Source organism: Melanerpes formicivorus, unplaced genomic scaffold, assembly GCF_026170545.1.
Source record: "Melanerpes formicivorus ecotype bairdi unplaced genomic scaffold, bMelFor1.0.p_v2 SCAF_26, whole genome shotgun sequence".
Classification (NCBI taxonomy): Eukaryota; Metazoa; Chordata; class Aves; order Piciformes; family Picidae; genus Melanerpes; species Melanerpes formicivorus.
Window position 1 is genome coordinate 9207095 of NW_027142378.1, and position 24500 is coordinate 9231594.

The window sequence follows — 24500 nt, forward strand, 5'->3', positions numbered from 1 at the left end:
ATGACTGAAGTCTGATCATTCTGTAGCTCTTATTTAATTAAATTTGCTTACAAATTCCACATCACATGACATTAAAGATAAGATCTGAAGCTGCTATTCCTTTGGTTTCTTTTCACCTTTTAATCCATCAACACTTCTAAAACCAAACTGCTTCATTATGCTTTCTTCCCTGAAAAGCAGCTAGTAGTTAAATCTTTTTATTGTCACAGCCTGCTCATTTCAAACTCATTCATGCACTGAAGCAAAGGGCTGAGTGTTCCACAGTGACTTAAGCTTTGACTTATTTTTATGAAGCGTAACGGCTATGATTAGCTGCTTATGGAGATAATCCAATGGCCACCGTTGCACAGCATCTGAGCACCTGAAGCAGTACAAAAATTATCACACAGGATTTCCAGCCTTTGAGGGTTGTATTTCTGATTTCACATTTAACAGCTCAGAGGCTACACAGAAACATACATACATGTTGATGTATAGTCTCACAGTTCTTCCTCTGCTGGGGGGAGTTCTGGAGCTGGAAACTTGAGGGGTTCAGAGAATCAAATGAGGCTGAGCTCTGCCACTAGTATGCACAAGACAGATCCACACACTCCCTTCCTTCCCCGCCCATTAACTTCAACATAACTTGTATTTTCCTTAGAGAACTGAAGGAACTGAACAGTGGAAGGGATGACCTCTTTGAGGGTTTGATGCCTTTTTTTGTAGCTGTGGTTATTTGTTGCTTCCATTTTTTAGCTTTTTGAATAGCAGCCTTAACAGCCAGATTTCCTGATTGCTAATAAATCATCTTACAGTTTTGATGTCTTCAACCCCAACATTAATTGCAAGTGATCAATTTATGATGTTTATATGGCTTAATGAAATCAATTATTTTCTTTTACCAGTGGAAAAAAAGGCCTGATGCATCAATGTTAACTGATGTGTGAAATTAATTTTATGTATGTAAAACTCATTTCCTAATGCTGAGTCCAGATCTGCAGTTCCTCACTCTGCATTTAGTGCTGCTTGCTGTCAGAGGCAGTACATGAGAGCTGGTAAGAGTTGTTGATGGCCTGAGAAGTATAGTGGCTTCACAGTAGTCTAGCAAGTTTTATGGGCTTCATATGATCCATTCTGCTCTTAACTTCCTCTTAAACACCTCCAGTGATGGTGGCTCCACCACCTCCCTGGGCAGCACATTCCAATGGCCAATCTCTCTTTCTGGGAAGAATTTCTTCCTAGCATCCAGCCTGAACCTCTGGTGCAGCTTGGGACTGTGTCCTCTTTTTCTGTTGGTGGTTGACTGGGAGAAGAGACCAACCCCCACCTGGCTACAACCTCCCTTGAGGTCTGTAAGACCTTTTCTACTTAGTGTAGGGACATTCTCTTTCAGACTCCCCCTCCCCCCCCCCCCCCAGCACTGTTGTACTTCACCTTTCATGCACATTTTTGTCTTTCTAATTTGTGTTATTGGAGGCTGAAGTGATAGTCCTCAGCCAGGGGAGAAATTGTTATTGCAGGGTACCTATAACACAACAAAAAATTCATTTATTCACATGATTTTAGGCAGATGTTGCTATCCTGCTGAACTGTTGTTTGTTAATATATTAAATTCAAGATAGCAACAGTGGAAAGGCAGCTATACAGCAGTGACACCTATCAGGTGCTCTTAATAAATCCAAATGGAAGAAATTTCAATAATGAGGCAAAATGAGGGCTAACTTTGCATGGAACTTCCTTCACAACACCTTTAGTTAACCAGAGCATTTCCTTATTGCTGTCCAGACAGAGTGTGTGGGACCAGACCATCGGTGTGGCATTCCCAGACAAACAAAGCCCTGCACAGGAACAGGTAATTCTGTAGCACATCAGTGATGGTTTCTGTGTGTTCTAAGGCACAGAGCACAGCACATTGTTGCTGGATTCCAGTGTATGAGAATATCTCAGAGCGTGTCAGAGCAAGCTGTATAAGAGGTCAAGGGCAGGTACAGCATTTCCTGCTGTGTTTGACATCATGTGTGCGTGAAGCCAGGCAGCGGTGACAGGCAGTGGGTGAGGAAGAAAGCAATTCCAGGTAATGAAGCTGCTCCCTGCTGACTATTTGGAACATAATGCTGCAGAGGACTTGGATGTATTTTTCTGTCTGGGCAAACCTGACAGCAAAGCGATGACTTGTGCACTTATGAGCTAGTATACAGCATTCCACATTGCTTAAGAAGCAGAAATATCAAGGAAAAAAAAGATCCAGCTGTTTTGTTTTGAGCAAGCATACCCACATGTGCTGCTTGGATAGTGGGTGGTTCATTAATGTTTTGTGACTCTGAGATGCCTTAATTAGGCTAACAGTTTGAAACTGCACTCAACAATGCAGGATACAATTTGGGTCAGAAATGCCCATAATAATGATTAAGATGCAACAGAGATGACCTAGATGTGGTTTAACTACAACCATTTCTGCACAAGAAATTAAATAACTACTTAGTGTTCCTGTAAGGTGAGAAAAGTGAGTCCCTGATCACTCCCTCACTGTGTGATTTTATGCAAAACTGGCCTCTCATGCTAATTCAGAGATTAGTTCTTGCTATTTAACTTCCCTTTCCTTCTCCTCAGTGTGGTTCCAACTGATGAAATCCTGTGTTGTAACTCTAATATTAGTGAGAACAGATTTGCATAGATTCACAGATTGCATTGGGTTGGAAGGGACCCTCAAAGGTCACTTTGTCCAAGCCCCTGGCAGTAAGTGGGGACGCCTCTGACTAGATTGGGCTGCCCAGGGGAGGGACACATCAAGTCTGATCTTGAATGTGTCTCAAATTTCTACATGCTTATACTCCTGTATACACTTTCTGAACATCCTAGAAGAATCACCTACAGAATATTAATATTTAGTAACAATCTGCCTGATACATTACTCTTTTTTAGTTTGTTTTTTAAACAGGTTAGCTTATGTGATTTAGGGCTCATCTCAGAGAAGCACCTTGGCAGATGGTGGAAGCCCCAGTAAGTCTGTCAGGGAGTTACCAGTCCACTGGTCATGGAGATACTGGGTAGAAGGTTGGACTTGATGCTTAGAGTCTTTTCCAACCTTAAGGACTCTACCTGGGGATATGGGATATGTTGTGGGATGCAGGGGAAAAGCTTTTGGGGATGGTACAAGACCTATGATGGGGTGTTCACAAGAGGAACCAAAGGTGGGGAAAAGGAAGGATTAGGGTGCCTAGAGGAGGGACAAAAATGATTAAACAGAAAGAGAAGGGATAAAAGGAGATAACCATGTGTAATCAGAGCTGGTCAGTATGCATGCCTGACTGCCCCTGGCATCTCAGCAGCATGGTTTGCCCTCACTAAACTCCAGCCCTGACTATTGTCCAGGGGCCTGTGTGCCTTTGTGTCCTCAGTAGGAGAGATGGGAGTGTGTGCCTGTGCAGGTGCCTATGTCTGGATGTGATCACTAGTGACTATCAAGCAAGACCAGCAGCAAGCAAGATAACAGGTTTGGGATCAAGGTATCAAGATGGCTGTAAGACTGGGTCAGATACAGGAAATATCAGTATCACATAGTAACTACTGGTGAGATCATCAGGTGTAAGCCAGCCTGCTAGTGAGATCATGGGTTCTAGGGCTGCATGTCTGCATCTGAGTGGAGCCAAGAGGTTTCAAAAGCCAGTTACTGGGTCTATGATGCATGTGTAGATTTTCCACTAACAGACCTTCATCCTGATTAGCCAGAGAGGGAACAGGATGAGGCCATTGGTGCCATCTGTGTGTGCATGAGTGATTCTATCTGCAGTAATGTTTGTCATCTACTAAGAAGAGCAGTTTCTGGTATCTCCTGGTTACTATAAGGTCAGCTTTCCTATACATCAGGTACATTGAGTACTGGGGCTGAGAGAAACCAAGGCTGAAGCAAATAAAACCAAGACACCTTGTTTGTTCTGGGCCACAGTTAGACTGTCAGAGGCTGCCTGTAAAAATACTTTACATTTGGCCCGTGGTTAGTGTAGAGAGAGGGATTTCTTAGGGGGCACTCTGTATCTAACGTGAGCACAGCTGCAGTTTCAAACACACAAAGGATGCAGCTCCTCAGCTTCAGCAGAAGGGTAGGCAACGTGCACAAACGGTGGTGGCTACACTGCTGCAATGCAGTCCTTGATACACCTCTGCTTTCCTCCCTCAGGCAAGGTGGGAATTGTGCTTAAAGGAATGTGTCATCTAATGGTCTTCTGCTAACAGAATACAGATGATGCCCTGATAAGATTACATTTAATGAAAATACAAAGAGGAGCTTAGGCTTTGTTTTTGTGTGTGTGTGTTTGGTTTTTTTAAGAGCAAGCTACCTTGCTTACAAAGTGACTTTATGTAAGAGTCATTAAGGAGTTTCATTTCAGGAATGCTGGGTTAGTTTTGGTGATGGCTTGTAGAAACTAACGTGACCCCTTCAGAGAAAGGTGGAAGTCTACAAACTGTCCTTTGCTATAGAGTTGGAATTGCTTTATTGGAACTGTGTGTACAACTTTATTGGTTTTATTTTGACTGGATGCAGAATAGAAATAACTTTCTTTAAACAATTCTTTACAGTTACCATAATCCTGCATGCACATCAGCATTATTAATACCAATTTCATGTTCCTTTAGATCCTTCCTTTTTCCTATGGATGATCTATGCCAGCAGTGGCAATGTTTTTATTGTATGATGAAGACACAGCTCACTCTATGAATATAAAATTTATTCATGATAGAGTTTTCAGCTTCAATCTTCCAGGCCAGAGAAATGGGAACATTGATGGGCATGAATAATCAGTCAGTGGTATACCTCTTTGTCAGCTCAATACTTTTTCAGTAATCTTGTAATGGAAATGAGAAAAAAAATTCTAGGCATATGTTTGTGTTTGTGCCTTAATGGCTGACAGTTTGCATTATTATTTCATATTTCTATTTAAGGCATCAGACATTTAATCATCTGATTGCCCTGACTCTTCCTCAGCATTCCATCAAGTTTATGAACAACCTGTAATGACAGATGGTAAAGGGCATCTCCTGACAGTTATTGACTGACTGGACTTGCTGAGAGATAGAGGCAAATAGCTACAAAGCCCTCTGTAGGGCACAGACAATACTGACTGCCGAGATAAAACCTTTGGTTCGTATCTTATTAAATTTCCTTTTCTCCTCATCATTTTTATTCTGGGGTTGTTCTTTCAGAACCTCTTGGTGTTTTATGGAATGAAAGCTGTATATGTTAGTTAAATTTCCTGCTTTACATATTGTTCAAGAATAGGGAATAATGAAAACTGCTCTACCTGTGGATCAGCAACATTTTGCCAACACTCTTTTCACTCTTTTCTTTTGCAAAACTCTTTTCTGTGAATAATTTCAGAGTGTTGCATGGAAAACATTTACTTTCTCAACATAAAACAGTTATTAAAACACCAAGATCTGGACCAGACACCTGAGTGCACATTTGTTGCCAGTATGTGCTTCTCCCTTCTGGCATTATCATAGTATCAGTCAGGGTTGGAAGGGACCACAAGGATCATCTAGTTCCAACCCCCCTGCCATGGGCAGGGACACCCCACACTAGATCAGGCTGGACAGAGCCTCATCCAGCCTGGGCTTAAACACCTTTCTGAAGATTATAACATAAAACATTTTGGTAGAGTCCAACATCACAAAATGGTAGGGATTGGAAGGGACCTCTGAAGATCATCTAGTCCAACCCCCCTGATAGAGCAGGATCACCTAGTCTAGCAGATTTACTGTGAAAAGCATGCTTTTAAGGAAGATAAAATTAATCTTTCTTCTTTGTTAATACTTTTTGAAGGATCTTTTTTGACTTCACTTACTAGGTTCTAGACGAGCCCTGCAGAATACTAGAAACTCACTCTCAGCTATGTCTGCAAAGCTGACACACATCAGCATTTGTTTTCACATCTTAAATGAAACTCAGAAGACAAAATAAATCCTGCAGAAGGCAAGGTCACGAACAGCCTTGTCAGTTTACTTCAAAAGAATTGGAAGTTTCTGCCTTTTAGGGCAAAACCTCAGCTCTCATAAGGTGGAAAACTCTAACATGTAACAGTAAGTGATGTATATTTGAAAATCATAGGGGTCCAGTCTACATGGCTTTTTTTCCCCTCTTTTCTCTTTTAAACAAGAGTTGCCATGTGAAATGATAATCATTGCTGACCTCTATATATTTAGACTGCCTTCCAGTTCCCAGCAGGAAATTGTCTGATGACCATGAGGTTGAAAATTAAGACCAATTCTGAGGACAATTTCTGTGCTGTTGGTGCCTACAGAGAGAGAAACAAAAAATAATTTCATATTGACAAAGAGAAATTAAATTAAAGCATTAATAGAGGAATAATCAAAGTATTTAGCTCATATGAAAAAGAGTGAACAGTACTGGCAAAGTTTCATAAGGACCACTTTTCTCTCCTCTGGAAATTGATGTGTTTTCTGAACAGCAGGGCTAAAAACACACCCAAAAGGTTTCAAAGCAGATCCAACAGCATCTGGACTGCAGAGGTTTTCATGCTTCCCAGTAAGGTATAGAGGGTACCCACAGTGTGACAGCAGAGGAAAGATGAGCACTTTCACCATTGGCAAGATAACTGGCTTGCACTTAAGTCTGTGATCTAGAAGTTATAATCTGTGAGTAATGAATGGGAAAACATTTGAGTCAGAAAACTCAGGAACCAAGGGGATTGAGTGCTTGTTTGCTGCATTTGTTTTCTTTCCTAGTGAGCTTATAACATAAAGTTTAATTTACAGAGTATCTTGCCCTGCAAATCTGAGACATCCAAACCAACCCTGGCCCATGTACCCGTTGGGGAACAAGCTATTTGTTGCATCCATGGAGCAGTCAAGTTAATGCAGTCTGACCAGTGTCACTGCAATTAATGTGAAAGTGATTCAGTGTGCAGAACCAGGCTGTACTCTGATAGAAAAAGAACCACCTGGGAAAAAAAAAGCAGAGCCAGAAAACATGACACTCCTGGCACTCTCATTTGCATGTGAAGATTTAGCACACTTTGGAGGTAAGTGGGAGCAGTCATGCAGCAAAGGAAACCCAAGGGGCATTTGAGTTGGCTTTGCTACGAGAGTCTCACAGGCTGCAAGGGAACACTGCTTCCACCATTTTTTCCTGAAAATCAGTGTGTGCTTGTTATTGTTCATACCTGTGCAAAAAACCCCACCCCACTCACAAAGGCTTCTTCAAGATATCTCTTCCCTGGATCCTGCATGCCTGTCAGAATGTTTTGGCCTCACAATTTAGACATGCACTTGCATAGTCTTTGCTATTTAGGGCCATACTTTGGTACTTCCTCACCACTCTAAACAAGGTGAGACACTGTTTCTCTTTGGAGGGCATACTGGTTTTGCTGTGAAAATACATTTGATTCTGGTTCCTTCATTTTATATCAGTGAGTAGAATTTATCCTCTGCCAGTTCCTGATAGCAGCTGGCTCATAACTACAACAGGGTTTTTAAAAGCTCATAGAGGTTTATCCATGTCATTCTTGGGTTTCCCAACAGCAGCTCTTTCTTGATACACGTTTCTTCACATGACTGCAACACAAAACATTCTGTGCAAATCTGTAGGATTCAGGTTGATCTAAGTGCTTTGATTAATGAGTTCTAGTTCTTTGTGGTTAGATACAGAGTACACTTAAGGATCTAAAGAATCATTGCTAGGATTCCTCTGAATACTCTTCAATGATTCCTGAATACCCTCAGGTAAATTTTGTAATGTTTTAGGGTGAAAATTCTTTTATAAACATTATTTCATGTTCCCTGATGCAATATATTGCTTGCTTTAGCAAGCTGTGAATTCATGAGCATGTGATCATTTTCATTTGGTTTGCTTCATTTGGTTAAGGATCATGTTATCCTTCAATTAGTTTTGCAGTAATGTTAGTGATCTGCAGATATAAATGAAGCCATATATTTTAATGGCTGGAAAGTACTACTTCTTTTCCAGTTTTCTGTATTCCTATAACTGCTTAGTATTAACTGCAAGCAGCTTCAATAGGAGCTTTGCATGTAAATCTTCTGTGCATAACTGGAAAAAACAGATGAGTTTCCTGTGAGTATTTAATTATTTTTAATATCTCTTTAGATTCCATTTCCTTCTTTGAGCATAAGCATTTCAGGATTAGTCACCATTTACATCTTTAGGGGAAGCCATGTGTGGTCAAATCGAGTATGGATGAGTTAATCCTGAGGAGACTTTTATTTTCCTTCCCAGATTTCTGACAGCCTGACAATTCAGATAAAATATCCTTACATTTCTTAAAGTGTACTTTGTTCTTTTAGTTACGAAATAACGTTATGATTGAAGAGAAACAACTTGAAGGTGTATAACCTACATACAATGAGAGCTCAGGAAAACATACAAGCAGACTCATTTCAACATCCTAAATAGCTTTAGCTTTAAAAAAAACATATCCACCCTCTAGGTTTGAGTTGGAACAGAGCTAAATCTATTCACTGATTTTACTGTTCAGCTCAGTCTTTTCTAAGTGACTGCACCTGCTGAACTTCACAGCATGTTTTCACAGGTAGTGTCTGCTTCTAGAAGTGAAAATAGTGATGATTATGGTTAGCACCAAGTCTTGTTATACAGACCAAGGTCACTGCTCTTCTTTAATGGTTGGTATCTGAGGAGGACTCAGTCTATTCTGGCTTCTATCCCAATCCATGTATTCCTGAATCCAATTCCAGAATCCAGCTCCTGAGTCTAGTTCTATTCTGCCTCTGAGTCCAGTTTGGGCCTTCTGCAGCAGCATCACAGAATACCTTGAGTCAGAAGGGACCTATAAGGATCACCAAGTTCAACTGCCTGTTCCTTGCAGGAGCATAACTGTATCTAACTGTAAGATATTTCAGTTTGCTTGTAAATAAGTGTTTGGCTGTGACAATAAATAGGAACAACCAATACAGGGTTAAGAAACTGGGTAGAGCAAGTAGATATGAAAGCTGCTGCACATTGCATCTGCTGACTCTCCTATGAGCCAAGGCTTTGGATTTCCATTTTTGGCACTGCATTCCAACAAGTTTTTGCTTCATCTATTTTTATTGCCTAGTAAGGTGATCAACCCTTATCAGGATGAGTCAAAACCATGATTATTCTTCAGTCTGTCCTGATTTGGGCCTTGCCAGGCAACAGACTTAACACCTAAAATAAGACTAGCTTCTTGCCTACTCATTTTCTGTTCAAATCCTCCTTTATAGTATGATTATTGTGGCCTTCCAGTATCTCAAGGGGGCCTATAAGAAAGCTGCTGAGGGACTTTTTAGAGTGCCAGGCAATGATAGGACTGGGGGAATGGAGTAAAGCTAGAAATGGGTAAATTCAGATTGGATGTTAGGAAGAAATTCTTCACCATGAAGGTGGTGAGACACTGGCACAGGTTGCCCAGGGAGGTGGTGGAAGCCTTATCTCTGGAAGTTTTTCAGGCCATGCTGGATGTGGCTGTGAGCAACCTGCTGTAGTGTGAGGTGTCCCTGCCCAGGGCAGGGGGGTTGGAACTGGCTGATCCTTGAGGTCCCTACCAACCCTAACAATTCTATGTTTCTATGACCTGTTCTATATGATCCTGCTTTGGATGGGGAGTTGGACTCAGTGATCTCTGGAGATCATTTCCAACTGCTACCATCCTGTGATTCTATTCTGCCATGTCCTTTGTGCATCAAGGCCTCAGCGCAGTGGGGGCCGAGCAGGTGTGGAGGCAGCCCTGGTGGTGTGAGGGGTCACAGAGGTGGCAGTGACTAATTTCTGCCAGGGTTGCTGGGTTTGATACTGGTTTTGTGTATATTTCTTTTTGTTGGCTTTAATATTAGTTAATATTAGTTTCAATTTCCTTGTCTAATGCTTAAGTCTCTCTCCCTTATTTCTCTTTATTGTTCCCTTTGGGAGACCAGAGAGGTTCTGTTCGTTTTTAGAAGCTGGCCCAGCCCTAACCCTTGACATCCACTTTGGTGGATCTGATAAGTGCTTATTAAAGTCATCTTGAACTTCCTGCAGCTTGAATCTCTTCATGATGCAGTATCAAAGAAGTTAATGAATTCATTTACTCAACACTTCCAAAGAACATTTTCCAATAAAAAATTGGACTGTTTCCACCAAAAGCTGACCTTCCTTCACCTCTCAGTTGTGGAGTTCTATTGCTGTGATGACCTTTTTCTTGTCAGAGGCTGGTGCCTCATGAAGCAAGGCTGGTGTTATACAGGCCGGGCAGCACAGCCTGGCTGGGGAGAGCTGTTAGCCCTCAGCAGCACTCCACAACGGTCCCCTGCAACGGCCCTCCCCCAAGGGCTGCTGCTCAGGGCCAGGGGCTCGGCCCTGTCCTGCCCCATCTGCTGCCTCCTGGCAAGAGGAGACACCTCATAGCCGTGGAAATGGTGAGTGAAGCTGGGGGGTTCTGGCTGCTTTTTCAGTGCCAAAAGAAAGCTTGCCATAATCGATCCCTAAATGTCGAAATAGTGAAGCTGTGGTCTGTAGGCCTTCTCCTCAGGTGTGGCTTCATTTTGCTTAGTGTTCTACCTTCCCCTCATTTGGGGGGCTCCCATACGATAAGGGGGGTGGAAACAAGTTGACCATGCTTGTTAGAGCCAGTGAACACCTCAGGCAAGTCAGAAAGCTAATCTGACCCTGCAGAGTTTCAGGCTGTGTGATACTATGGGCAATAAAGTTACCACTGTGGTATCACGCAGCCTGAGGCTCTTCAGGGTCAAAAGGCTGGCTGGCGGCAGAGTTGTTCCATGACTGTTCTAGCACTTGTGGGTTGCCTTTGAGCTTGTGCTGTTGCAAGAAGCCAAGCAGTTAAAAACGGTTTGTGTTTGGTTTGATGCAAATGGTGTCCCAGCTCTGAGGCGTCCCAGCTATCAGACGCCAGTTTGTGTTTCCTCACAGCTGCTGAGGGAGAAGATAGCACTGATGTGTCTTGGATAGCCCACTGCAGTACAGCACCAGATGTGCAGCTTTTCATTTACACTAATGCTTCCATTTCAACCTGCAGACACTAAATTATCTGCAGTACAGGTAGAGACTCTAACAAGTGGTGTGTTTTTCAAACAGAAAGGCTTTTTATTGCTGGCCATGTATTTTAATTGACCATCAGCTGGGTTTCAAGTCCTTACATTGTTTGATCAGTAGAGTCCTTAATGAATCATTATTTTTTAATACTTTGACTAAAAAATTGTGATCTTTGTGCCAAAACAAAAGGCATTTAAAAATTTTGTTTCTGCTCAAGGAAAGCCAGTAGTGTCTTTAGTCTTCTGTTTTCCTTCCTTTTTAGCTCTCCCATCTTGCTACACTCTCAAAGTTAATGAAATGAATGTGTCATAGTCATCCCCTCTGTTTTCCTCAGTGATGTTGCACCTCAGGCTTGCTCTGGAGGAGCTTGAAGGTGTAGCTAGAAGGGTGTCTATCCAGAACTGCAGCAAGAGAGTCCTAGAAGAGACATGAGATACTGCTCTTAGAGGTGTTAATTAGTTCTGCATGGCCTTTGCTAGTATGGCTGCTCCTGTATTAAAAATGTTTTGCCTATATAGCATTATTAGTATATATAGCACCTCAAGGTATCATTGTAGTCATTTGGGATCTAGCTGTTATGGGCAAAGAGTTTATTACTGCTCAGTTGGAGCTTCCCTTATGTTTGCAGATGTTGATCTGCAGTAATCTATTTTGATCTAATTTTTTTATTTATTTGTATTTTGAGTTCACATTAAGCTGTTGCAAATAAGGTTTTGTAGCTAGAAATGCCAATTAGAGTTTATAATGCTTAACAGCTTTATTACATTACATATTATCATGCCTTGGGCTTTGATGATGCTGTGATTCTGAAGCATGTGGGAGAACAGAGAAAAATTACCTAACTGGGAAACTAAGCTGATATGATGTCTGAGTGAGACTGGCAAGCCAGGATTGAAGACCTCTTCTCTATCTTTGTCTTTAATGCTTTGTTGCTCTGTGTTAATACCTTCCTGGCTAAAACATATGATGGTCCTGTGGAACTGGATTTTTTAGATGACTTTCTGGGGGGCTGGATTTAACATTTAAAAAGCCTTCAAAGTATCTTTACATGCTCTTTTCTACTTTCCATATATTTTGTATGTAAATGCAACTTTTTCCTTGTAGAAATGTCCATTCTTCCTTTATGTAAATTTTGATTAATGCATTACCTGTGTTTGCCTTTCTAGTTCTACATTATTCACTTTTCAAAGCAAATAATGGTTTCATTTGTCACTTAGTATATACTTAAGTGTTTTTAATTTGTCAGCTGTGTGAATTTTCTTTTCAAACACTGCAGAAGTAAATATCCAAACACCATCTGATCGCTAAAGAGGCACCTCGAGTATGAAATTCAGTCTGAGACCATAGTGTGGAGACAGTCTTTGCTGCAGATTTAATTTGGTAGTTATTTTCTTACTATTAGGATGAAGAACACCTAACCCAGATAGATGGGTGAAACAAAATGCTGAAAGAAAAACTGGTATCTCGTCTCCATTTCAAACCAGAGAGAGCAGAGGTCCTGCTTATGGTGAAAGGCAAGTGTATGGCCTGTGAACCAGCTGGCAGCAGTGAAAGAGGCAACAGTGAACTGGTGAGAATATGCATTTTTTTTAAACTAGGCAATGTGTTAATACTGTAATTGCAATGAATAGTCTGCTAGCTATAGTCCCATTGTACTACAAATCTGACTTAGAGTTCACTATTGCAGTCATAGTCTTAAATCAGGGTTAAATACAAAAGCATATGTGCTTCACAGATTGCATCGGGTTGGAAGGGACCCTGGAAGGTAATCTTCATCCACCCCCCCTGCAGTGAGCCCCTAGGGACATCTCCAGCTAGACCAGGCTGCCCAGAGCCACATCAAGCCTTACTTCTAAGTCGTTTACTCAGACTCTTTTTAACAATTAAATTTTCATGCACAGAAAATGTTGCACACCTGTAAAGAAAAATGAGTGAAGTTGTCAGTTGTGGTTTGGAAAATGCTTTCCCCAGCTGCTAAAAAAAAAGTTTGTTTGTTTGTTTGTTTTTATTCTGGTATATAACTGCTTCCTCAAGATAGTTATTGAAGTAAATGTATTGCTCTGCCCTTTTTCCCCAGTCATCCTCAGTAGACAAGAGAGATCCTGTTCTTCGCACAGCAGTTTACAGAGCAAGCACAAAAAGGAAAGGCAAAGCACCAGTAAGAGAGGAAGGCATGAGCTTTGGAAATGTGTAGGTGAAGTTATATTTCTTTATGAGAACTTTTGATTCCCTGCTACTTAAAATTTGAAAGGGCAATGGATATCTTCTACTGAATTGTGTGACTGCTTCCCTAAGAATTCTGTGAAACTTGGGCTCACACTTCAGTGTTGCTTTAGTCTGGAGGAGTCTGAGGGGAGACCTGACTGGTTCTCTACAACTCCCTGAAAGGAGTTTGGAGTGAGGTGGGGGTCAGTCTCCTCTCCCTAGCATCAGGGGGCAGGATGGGTAGGTTAGGTTGGATATTAGGAAAAATTTCTGGATTGTGGTTTTGCTTGTAAATATAGCTTCATTTGCTTCCATACTGCTGAGATAGTCTGGACATTTTATTTTGGGCTCTCGGATTTAATTAGAGGGTAATTTCAACTCCACCACACACTCTTCTGGCACAGTTCATCTTTTGGTTTCCTCTCCCTTTCATACAGATGATGAGGAAGGAATGTCTTTTTCTGAGGCTCAAGAGGCAAGGAGGCCTTCCTGCAGGCAAACTTCCACTCCTGAGTTGTTTTAGATTGAAATAAAACCACACTTGGGGTATTTTAGTCTAAATTCCTTGATTAAGAAAATAAAGCTTTTAAATCTTTCTCAAAGGATGTTGAGGCAAATCAAAGTAACCATCAGGTTTTATGTAATATTGCTTCTGCTGCCTATGTAGTTTTAGAGCACAAGAGCTGTAATTTTGTTTTGACTTCTTTCCCCACCCTCACTGTGTACTTCATTCACCACGACTAGAGCTCTAATTCTGTGTCATAGGATGACTGTATCTTCATCAGAAATGCAAACCATTATACAAGTTGTATTTTAGTTGATTGTCCTGTTTTGCCTCTCTGACTGAATCTTCAGGGTTTTTTCCTAAAAGAGCACATTCTTCAACTTTAGGCTCTCAAGAGTACAGAAGGAGGGAAGAAGAAAATCCATTTTTCAGCCTACTAGCATGTCAGAGCATGAGACAACGAAGTTAAAAAGCAGCATAACAAAACCAGCAGCTTTAATCTCAAAGAATGTGAATCTGAAAGAGACAGTTCCCACAACTTCTGCTTGCAAGGAAATTCAACATGGCTTTGGCATGCTACCTTCACCTTCTGTAAATGGTAAAGTAACTAAAATGATGGAAAGTGGGGTGATAAAAGATAGGACTTCCTTTTCCATCATCCCCCTCTACTCTGCCCTAGTTAGACCACATCTGGAATACGGTGTACGGTTCTGGGCTCCCCAGTTCAAGAGGGACAGGGAGGGAACTACTGGAGAGAGAGGGCTACAAGGTTTTATGAGGAGAGACTGAGAGACTTGGGTTCTTTAATCTATAGAAGAGAGGCTGAGAGGGGAACTAATCAATGTCTAAAAATATCTGAAGGGAAGGTGTTAAAACAAAGGGGCCAGTCTCTTTCACTGGTGTCCTGTGATAGGATGAGGGTTGATGAATACAAAATGGAATGTGGAAGTTCCACCTCAACATGAGGAGAAACTTCCTTCCCCTGAGAGTCATGGAGCACTGGAGCAGGCTGCCCAGAGAGGTTATGGAGTCTCCTTCTCTAGAGAATTTCAAGACCCATCTGGATGTGTTCCTGTGTGGCTTGTCCTTTGTGATCCTGCTTTGGCAGGGCATTTGGACTTGATGATGTCTGGAAGTCCCTTCCAACCCCTAAAATTCGCTGTTTCATGGTATCAATTCTTCTCAAAACAATTGTAAAGCTAGTGTGCTCCAGTGCATTTCTAAAAGAGTACTATAAGTCACAAGGATTCCAGTTTTTACTTCAGCTGTGGCCTGACAGGTAATTTTCTGGTTTTCTGCCCAAAACAGGAGACTTATTTGACTTCTAATATTTGTTGAGATATCATATTGCAGTGGGCAGCTGTAGCATGAACATCCATCCTGCCCTTCTCTTTAATGCCTTTAGAAGGAAATGCTGTTCTTGCTCCCCATAGATGAGGTGCTCCAGCCCTTCAATCATTTTCATGACCTTCCTCTGAACCTTCTCCAACCTTTCAATGTCCTCCTTGTGTTGGGGGCCCCAGAGCTGGACACAGTACTCTAGGTGGGGTGTCACCAGAGCAGAGCGGGAGAATCACCTCATTCATTCTGCTGGTCACACTTCTTTTGGTGCAACCCAGGATACAGCTGGCCTTCTTTCAGAGTACAAGAGAAACAAGCCAAACAAATGACAGAAGTCCAAGTTAATGTTATCCTCTTTACCTCATGGGATACACAGAAAATGAGTGTTGCATCTCTTATCCAACCATGCTCAGGTAGCCAATGTCCATCGATGATCTGAATGTGAGTTTTTATGTGCTATAGACAAAAAGAAACAGCATCCTGTGTATCCAAATATCAAAGCCAGCAGAATGTGTTTGGGAAAGTAGGCATTGCAGAAATGTAAACTTGCAGGGAAACTAAATTAAATTAGAAAGTAACTGTGCCTCATGATCTGCTTGAAATGACTAATAGTTTCCCTTTTTAACATGTCTGTTGCAGATAACATTAGACAGACTGAAACACAAACAGCTGTTTTGGAACCAAGTTACTATAAAGAGACTTGTGAGCAAACAACAACTGAAAGACCTTCTAAAAGGACTTTGAGAACTAAAGTTCATTCTTATGACAGAACAGGTATGTAAGTTGTAGCATCAAGGGGGAAGACTTTGTTGCTTGTTGTGTTTGTACAGCCAGTGTATTTACTTCAGATTTACACTGATAGCATGGGGAATATAGTTGATAGTTACTGTCTTTCCTCATCCCTTTCCTGCCTTTAGAGCACACATGCAGAGGAGAGATGATACAGCTGTAGACGAGAGTGCTGGCATTTTAAACCTTATTTCAAAGGCAAACAGCTTTATCCTCTGTATTCAAATTCAGACATTTGGTGTTTTTTTTTATACCTGACCTCAGAGCAGCATTTCAGACAGCAGTTGACTTTTTCTTTCCCTGCTGTTAATATTTTATTGTCAACCACAGTAAGTTTTTTCTTTTCTTTAAGTTGTTTGCAACGAGTTGTTGTGCTTTCCTATTTGTCTTCCAGGATTAATGTCAGAAAGAAAACTAGATTCTGATCTTTATTTCTCTGTTTAAAAATATAAGTCACTGGCTCTGGAAACTGGAGGGAATAATACCACAACTGGATTCCCATTTTTTTCTCTCTTTTGCAGGATTTTTTTCTGTGTAAATTTTAACAGGGATTAAAAAATGTGGAGAAAATAGATATATCTTTTTAATGCTCTCCTGCACCTCTCAAGTTGTTTTCTGTAATGTTGCAGAGAGTGAGTGTTCTATACAGGACTAGGTTGGTCTCGTTTCTACAGGAGTAGTGTGTTTCCATTTAAATAAGAATTTCTTGCCAATATCAGAATGAAAAGGTATATTATTATTCTTTCACCATTCTCATTTAGCTGAGATTTTGCTCTTCAAGAGCCCTTTCTCATTGAAACAGTCTTTTTAGCATTTAAGAAAGTCTTTGGGCAGTAAGTCATGTGTTTTTTCTACTGAATACTTTGAAAATTGATGTGCAAATTACACCAAATAAGTGTACAATCACCAGAAATCGACGTAACTCTTGAGTCAGTTGAGCTTCCGTCTTTAGCTGCAGCAAACCAAATTTGGAATATCTGATGACTTGGGTTTGTGGTGTTGTGGGTTTATTTTCCTGTTTGTTTGGGGTTTTTTTGAGGCAGACTTTCTAAGATAGGTTTTTAATGTCTTCCAACTCAGTTTGAATTACAGTAGACTAGTCTGCCACACTTATTAAGGCTTATGCAATGAAACTAAAGAATGAATGGCTGTTTCGTGCAATGAATATAAAGGTTTTATGATTAAAGGGGGGAAAAAAAGGCAAACCAATCTAATACTTTATTTACCCTTTTTCCCCCCCTTTCCTTGATGTACTAGAACCACTGGATGATGATGTTATAGTGCACATTTTGAGGCTTCGAGGAAAACTTGGCTGGCAAACAAAGATACCATCCTGTGAATGGCTACCTAGAGAGACTCCTGTGTCCAGACTTCAGAAGTTCACACTTACGGTGATTTTTACTTTCCCCTCCCCATATTCTGTGCAATCATGCATTCTAGAAATTATATGGGCTATAAAATTATTTCCTGAAGGATTTTTTTCTTAAAAAAAAAAAAAAGAGTTGTTGGTAGTGGAATATTGGAACCAGTTTCCCAGAGATGTGGTTGAAGCCCCATCCCCAGAAACATTAAAGGTCAGACTTGATGGGACCCTGAGCCACTTGATCTAGTTTGAGATGCCCCTTCTCACTGCAGGGAAGTTGGACAAGATGACCTTTGAGGGTCCCTTCCAACCCAATGCATTCTATGACTCTAAGTCAAATTGTGATCTTGACTGTCCTGAATGGATTTGCCAAGTAAGAGGAAAGTATTTGTTGTGAGTTGTACTGGGCAGCCTGCTCTTGATGTAGCCAAATGGGACACTGCCTCTGTTCTCTTAGTAGTTTGGTGCATTCAGACATATATCTGGTTTAATCATAACTTTGAGTACATGCTTATGAAAAAAAGAAAAGAAAGAAAGAAAAGAAAGAATGAAAAAAGGAGATAGAAGTTGGGTTGGTTTCAATGTGCACAATGTTGTGAAATATTTGGGGCATGCAATCAAAATACTTGTTGTATTTTATCCCTTCGGGCTTCAGGTATGGCTGCAAAATGTTAAGAAGCATTACAGGTTACAATTATGAGTTAAAATTTCTTCCAGCAGTAATGATGCATTTCCAAAGCAGCCAGATGTCTACAGTCTTTAACTGTTAGGTGTTTGCTCCTTAAGAGCTTTATGGTATATTTTTTAAGCTTAACGTTGCTTATTGCTTTTGATAGATGGAGAAACCTAGTTACTAGAAGATTGGATAAATAAAAAGGAACTGCATGAGACTTTTCTCAACAAGAAATAGTAGTATTGAAGTAGCTGCTGGTAGGGATAAAAAATAATTATATAGAATGGAAATAATAGGATAGATAGGAAATAATAGGATAGAAAAATAATGGAATAGCTTCCTAGTCAATTCAGTGTTATTGCAAAGCTGGCTATAAGAATGTTTGGATATTTAATATATCTTCTAATTTAATTTCTTTTCTATAGTAAACAGTATAGATATATAACAGGACACAGTCTCACGCTGCACCAGGGGAAGTTTAGGCTTGAGGTGAGGAGAAAGTTCTTCACTGAGAGAGTCATTAGCCATTGGAATGTGCTGCCCAGGGAGGTGGTGGAGTCCCTATCCCTGGAGGTGTTCAAGAGGGGATTGGGCATGACAGTGCCATGGTTTAGTCATGAGGTCTGTGGTGACAGGTTGGACTTGATGATCTTTGAGGTCTCTTCCAGCCTTGGTGATTCTGTGATTCTGTAATCATGAAAAAAGTAATTATATGTCTACATAGAAATCATTTCCTCTTTTGACAGAAACCTTTGCTGCTAGAGGACAGCGGGGAATTCATCTATTGTCTTCTACGGAACAGGGACAGCTTGAAAGCTCCTTACAACCCATATGATTTACAGGCTGTCTCTACAAATACAGCTATGAAAAACAAAGCATATTGGACTGTTTCAGCTTCATTTGTGTCTAAGGTAACATATTGCACTGCACACAGAACACCAGGAACCCAGACATCCCCACAGAAAGAATATTTTGCCTTTAATTTATTACCATGTTGTATTCCCATAGCACTTCTTTGCTTAAGAGCTTAGCAGTCCCAACTAAAGACAAGTCCTCTGCTGGCTTTGAGATGAATATATCTCATCCTTTTTCTCAGGTATGTGTTTAGATCTTGAACTTAGTTCAAGACTAAGTGTCTCAGAAGATGGGTAGCAAAAACTAGCACCCAATAATCCATGCACAATGGGGATTACACTCACATTCTGCGTGTTCTGATCTCAGACAAGGGCACTGTGGTGGGTTGAAATTATCCCCAAAATAAAATGGCCAGAGCAACTCAGCTGGAAAGCAAATGAAGCTGCATTTACAAGCACACTACAATCTAGAAACATGAAATGCAATAAATATGTACAAAGTATACAATATTCACATATATTTACAATTCATAAACATAAAAGAACCCCCCTTGACAAAACCAGGGAGCTACTAATAACTTTCTCCTCCCTGCTCTGTTCCCCCACCCTATACAAGGTAAGAGAGAGAGAGAAGAGCAGAGTACCTTGTTAGTATTTAACCACAAGAAGAATGCAGCCAAGGCCAGCAACAGCTAAGTAAAAGCCACCAGCTAGTATCTGCTAGAGCAAAAAGGCTGAAAAGAGAGTTAGTTTACACAACTAGCTTTGTTAGTTATCAGACCAATGGGATTATTTAGACCTTATCATTATTTTCCCTTTTACACCCAGTGGTAACTTATTTATGTTCTACCACTTTCCTACTCAATCTGTGGAAAATTTTCCTAGGCACAGCTTAAAACTGTCACAGACATACCCTCTGCTGACAGTTGTACATGGAAACTGGTAATGCTCACAACCTACCTTTGTTTTTTTTGCTCTTTCACTCTTTGCATTGCAAATAGGCAAGCCCTCAGTGGCTTATTGATCAGTCTTTTTTTGGTCTCAGCAGCGTTTCCCTGTGGAAAAAAAATTAAAGAGCAAAATCTTTCCTCTAACTCAAAATGAGATTTCATGAGTGGTTTAAGGCTGAGGAGAGAGTGGTTCTGAGATGCCCTCTCCATTGTGATGGCATTGGTGGTTTCATGGCCAGTATGTTGGATCATCTCAGTAATTTAGCTGAAAATCAGTGAAAAAATATTAATATGTGGATTTCTCTGCTTGCCAGGCTGCTGTTAGTCAGATTAGTGCTAATCCATCTCACCAGGAGCACAGAATGCTGATTTTCCTAGAAGAAGCACTAAAACCCAACACCTTTAAGAATATGAGCCCCTTGTTGCCTGATGTTTCATCAGTTCCCAAATGCCTTTGAAGACAATGCAACTTTGAGGCCCTTTTTCTCTTTAGCATCAGAAAATTTTAGAACTGGTATGACACTAAACTTGCATGGAAGAAGTGATAATTGCATAATTTACATAATTGGATTGTTGCTGGATGCTAAAGTGAAACTTTTTGTTGGATGCATGAGATGCATGAATTGAATGTCAGAAAATTACAGACATATCTTGGGAACTGCTGCAATTACTGTTGTTAAAATGGGGGGAATGTTTGGTTTTTTCCCTGCTAGCAGCAGTATTCAGCTGTTATAAATCTAAACTGGGATAAAAGAATAAATGCTGGGAACCTGACTGGGGGGGGAAAGGGCTGCAACCTTGTTCCTCTGTCTTCAGAATTTTTGCTCTAGTACAAAAATTTGAAGAACAGCCTTCATTTAAATGCAAAGTGATTTGCTGCAGAATGTATTTAATGAAAGATTTACTACTGGCTCTGGCTAAACCACAGAGTTACTCACTCAAATCAATTAGTGCACACATCTATCTCTTGTGCTCCTAGGAAAGATAATGAAGAATCTGTCTGCTGCCACTTGACTGTATCCTTGCCTGTTGGACTCTAGTCCATATTTTAAAAATTGTAGGTTTCATAACCTTTTGCACAGGTGGCTTTGTTGTGGCCTTACAGTATCTGAAGGAGGGCCTACAAGAAAGTTGGGGAGGGACTTTTTAGGGTGTCCAGTAGCGATAAGACTAGGGGGAATGGAGCAAAACTAGAAGTGGGCAGATTCAGATTGGATGTTAGAAAAAAGTTCTTCCCCATGAGGGTGGTGAGACACTGGAACAGCTTGCCCAGGGAGGTGGTGGAAGCCCCACCCCTGGAGGGTTTTAAGGCCAGGCTGGATGTGGCTCTGAGCAACCTGCTGTAGTGTGAGGTGTCCCTGCCCATGGCAGGGGGGTTGGTACTAGATGATCCTTGAGGTCCCTTCCAAACCTGACAATTCTGTGTTAACATTCTCTTTGGAGAATGAAAATCTATTTGTTTACCCTCTTGTTGATTTGATTGTAAGATGCTGTTTGCCTACTGGAAAGGTATGGCAGAAGAGTTATGGTGTCCACTCTGGGTAGTTATACCTGTCTACATTGTACTGGAAATCTTTACACAAGTCAGTATGATTCAGTATTCCTAAGGTTGGAAGGGACCTCAAAGTCATAGAATCATAGAATGGTTTGGGTTGGAAGGGACCTTAGAGATCATCTAGTTCAAACCCTCACCACTATGGGAAGGGACACCAGCCACTAGACAAGATTGCTCAAGTCCAATTCTTTTGCCCTCTTACTCAGCATTGTGTCATGTAGTAGTAAGAAGAAACTGATATTCCATAGCTTTACTTGCTAACAGTGAATAAATACATTTAGGTTTCTCCTCCTTACATACGTTTTTTTTTTTGTGAAAGCACTTCTCTCAAACAAATGAGAAAATCATTTTCCATGGACACTAATAAATGGATTCTAAAATGTGCTGAGGGGCTTTTCTAACTGTGGGTGGATTTGAACATATGCCTGAATATTTCCCTGGATAATGTGTACGTGCCATAGTTTAAATGATAAAAACATCTTAACGTTTAAAGTAATAAAACCATGTAGGAACTGTATTCTTGTTCAAAACTGAACAAAAACTACATTGGTAGACAAGACTAAGCATGGTGAATTTTGCCCCCACTGAGGTGATGAATAGTCATCCTTTTGTGCTTGATAATGAAGATTTGGTAATGGTTGTTAAATTCTCTTTTAAAAGGACTTTAATATTTTTTTTTTCTTAATTTCCCCTTAGTTTTCTGAAGGCAATAAATTGGGAGAAATGGAAACAACACCAGTGCCACAATGGCTACGGGAAAGACATCTGTGTTATAAGTTGCTAAGCATGAAGTTCTTTTACACTTTCAAGTAAGGAAGTGGAAAAATGTGTAATTAAACCAATTACAATACAATGCTTGCAATATCTTTGCAAGACAAAATGCAAATACAATACTGTGTTAATTCCACAGGCATTCATATGGCTCTTCTTCCTTCCCAACCACACTGGGGATCTTCCCCATTTATAAATGTGTTGTATTGTTTCTAGACAATTGCCCTCTGCCTTTGGGCTGCCTGTTGCAAAAGCTTAATAAATGCTTTGCCAGGCTGCAGAAGCTGTGTTATCCTGTAGCTTGGCTGCTTTGGGGGTTTCATTTCTTGGTTTCTTTGTTGATTTTCCTTACCTGACTGTTTGTCTGTTTCTATTCTCAAAGCAAAAGTAATGTTTCCCCAGCTTTGAGAGTTGTGTTACGTCCCTGCCCAGTAACTGACCATCAGTGAGTTGTGGATTCTGGGGTCCTTTGCTTCCAATCTGTGTCCATAGTTTCAAGATCTTTGTTATTATCCCATGCTTAACACACATGTCAACAAGAAACACCTGGTACCAAGGTCCAGTTCACACAGGAAGTTCTCAGAACCTGCTCATAAGAAGCCTAACTGGCTGAGACTGGGGCTTGGTGCAGTTCATGTCAGGCACAGTTAGCTTGAAAACCTCCTTTTTTTTTATTGACATTGGCAGTACTATATATACTGGGCACAAAAATGCTTATGCAATTATGGTGTATTCAAGATGCTTATGTTTGGGTTTAGACCAAGGTAATACTAATGTTTACTTAGTGTACTACAACAGGCCTCTCTGCTTTAGCTATACTTCTCACACATCTGCCAAGACTGAGAAAGAGGTGTAGAGGCAATGTTTGGGAACAGATTTAGCAAGTGGAAATTGGCTGTGCAGATCTGCATCTGTCTCCCAAGAGTGTATGTGCTGCTCACGAGCCCCTGCGACAGCAGGCCTGACAATCTGGAACATTTACAGCCCTAAATAATTATTTCTCTTGTTTCTAGACTAAAGAAATGCTTTCTGATCTGGAAAGAGAATGTTAGAAGAAGCAAGGAAATCAAGACCGTGGCAGTTTGAATGTAGGTTTTTCATGGGCAAAGAATTAAAGAATACTTCCCTCCTGCTGTACACTTTATGGATTTGTGTCTTACTTGTCTCAAATACTTTATAAATCTATAAAGACCATTATACCAATGCCAGATTACCTCTTGATAAAAGCAAGGCGGGGGACCCTAATAAAATTTTGATGGTATTTTTATCTTGCTGTGAAGGAGCCTGGCATTTTAATCTGGAGAAACCTGAGCTTTAATTAGATGTTTGTCTAGTGCCAGGCACAGTGGGGTTTTGCTTTATGACTAGGGATTTTTTTTTTTCCTCTAAACAGGATGTAAATAATAATAATTAAAACAGTGTTATATTGTAAAATGAAAGTGCTTGCACCTAATCCAGGCTGAAAGAGAAGATGGAATCCAGTCTGTATGTTGAGGTGAGTAAACACAGTCCCCTCATACTTCTATTCTCCTTAAAGCCATCCTTTATTGTCACGTAAGTAAGATTTGTATTGTGTGGGTTTGATGATGAAAAAGACTGAAGTCTTCACAAAAGTGGTTCCCCCCCTCCCCTTTTACAGACATGTATTCTATAGTTAATATTACTCTTACAGAGTTTTATTTAACCCTTGTGTTGGGAAGGGACTTCTTTCTGACTTCTTTGTGCTGAAAGCATGTGGATTAGGACCTTCACTTGTACCTAGGGGTAAGAAAGTTCCAAAGGTTTACAGCCTTTTCCTTCCATTTAAACAGTTATAGTATCATAGTATCATTCAGGGTTGGAAGGGACCACAAGGATCATCTAGTTCCAACCCCCCTGCCATGGGCAGGGACACCCCACACTAGATCAGGCTGGACAGAGCCTCATCCAGCCTGCTCTTAAACACCCCCAGGGACGGGGCCTCGACCACCTCCCTGGACAACCCATTCCAGGGTTTCACCACTCTCATGGGGAAGAACTTCCTCCTCACCTCCAGCCTGAATCTCCCCACCTCCAGCCTCATTCCATTCCCCCTAGTCCTATCACTACCTGAGATCCTGAGAAGTCCTTCCCCAGCCTTCCTGTAGGCCCCCTTCAGATACTGGAAGGCCACAATTAGGTCACCTCGGAGCCTTCTCTTCTCCAGACTGACCAGCCCCAACTCCTTCAGTCTGTCCTCATAGGAGAGGTGCTCCAGCCCTCTGATCATCCTTGTGGCCCTTCTCTGGACACGCTCCAGCACCTCCACATCCCTCCTGTAATAGGGGCTCCAGAACTGGACACAGTACTCCAGGTGGGGTCTCCCCAGGGCTGAGTAGAGGGGGAGGATCACCTCCCTCGACCTGCTAGCCACACTTCTCCTGATGCAGAAGCTGTCAGTTAATCCTTTGTCTGTGTAGTTTTAAAGTTACTGAAGTGGGTATTTAAATAAACAA

General features: G+C 41.0%; 1 protein-coding gene across 1 annotated transcript in view; it reads left to right on the plus strand.

Moving 5' to 3' along the window:
* DNAH14 (dynein axonemal heavy chain 14) overlaps nucleotides 1-23145 on the plus strand; it is a 29659-nt gene extending 6514 nt beyond the window's left edge. The window contains exons 3-11 of the mRNA XM_068153742.1: nucleotides 1765-1831; nucleotides 12423-12590; nucleotides 13098-13210; nucleotides 14117-14328; nucleotides 15711-15845; nucleotides 17118-17251; nucleotides 18643-18807; nucleotides 21952-22064; nucleotides 23040-23145. Coding sequence (XP_068009843.1) covers nucleotides 12462-12590; nucleotides 13098-13210; nucleotides 14117-14328; nucleotides 15711-15845; nucleotides 17118-17251; nucleotides 18643-18807; nucleotides 21952-22064; nucleotides 23040-23112 — 1074 coding nt within the window. The 5' untranslated portion in view covers nucleotides 1765-1831; nucleotides 12423-12461 and the 3' untranslated portion in view covers nucleotides 23113-23145. The remainder of the gene's footprint in view (nucleotides 1-1764; nucleotides 1832-12422; nucleotides 12591-13097; nucleotides 13211-14116; nucleotides 14329-15710; nucleotides 15846-17117; nucleotides 17252-18642; nucleotides 18808-21951; nucleotides 22065-23039) is intronic.
* The last annotated feature ends 1355 nt before the right edge of the window (nucleotides 23146-24500 follow it).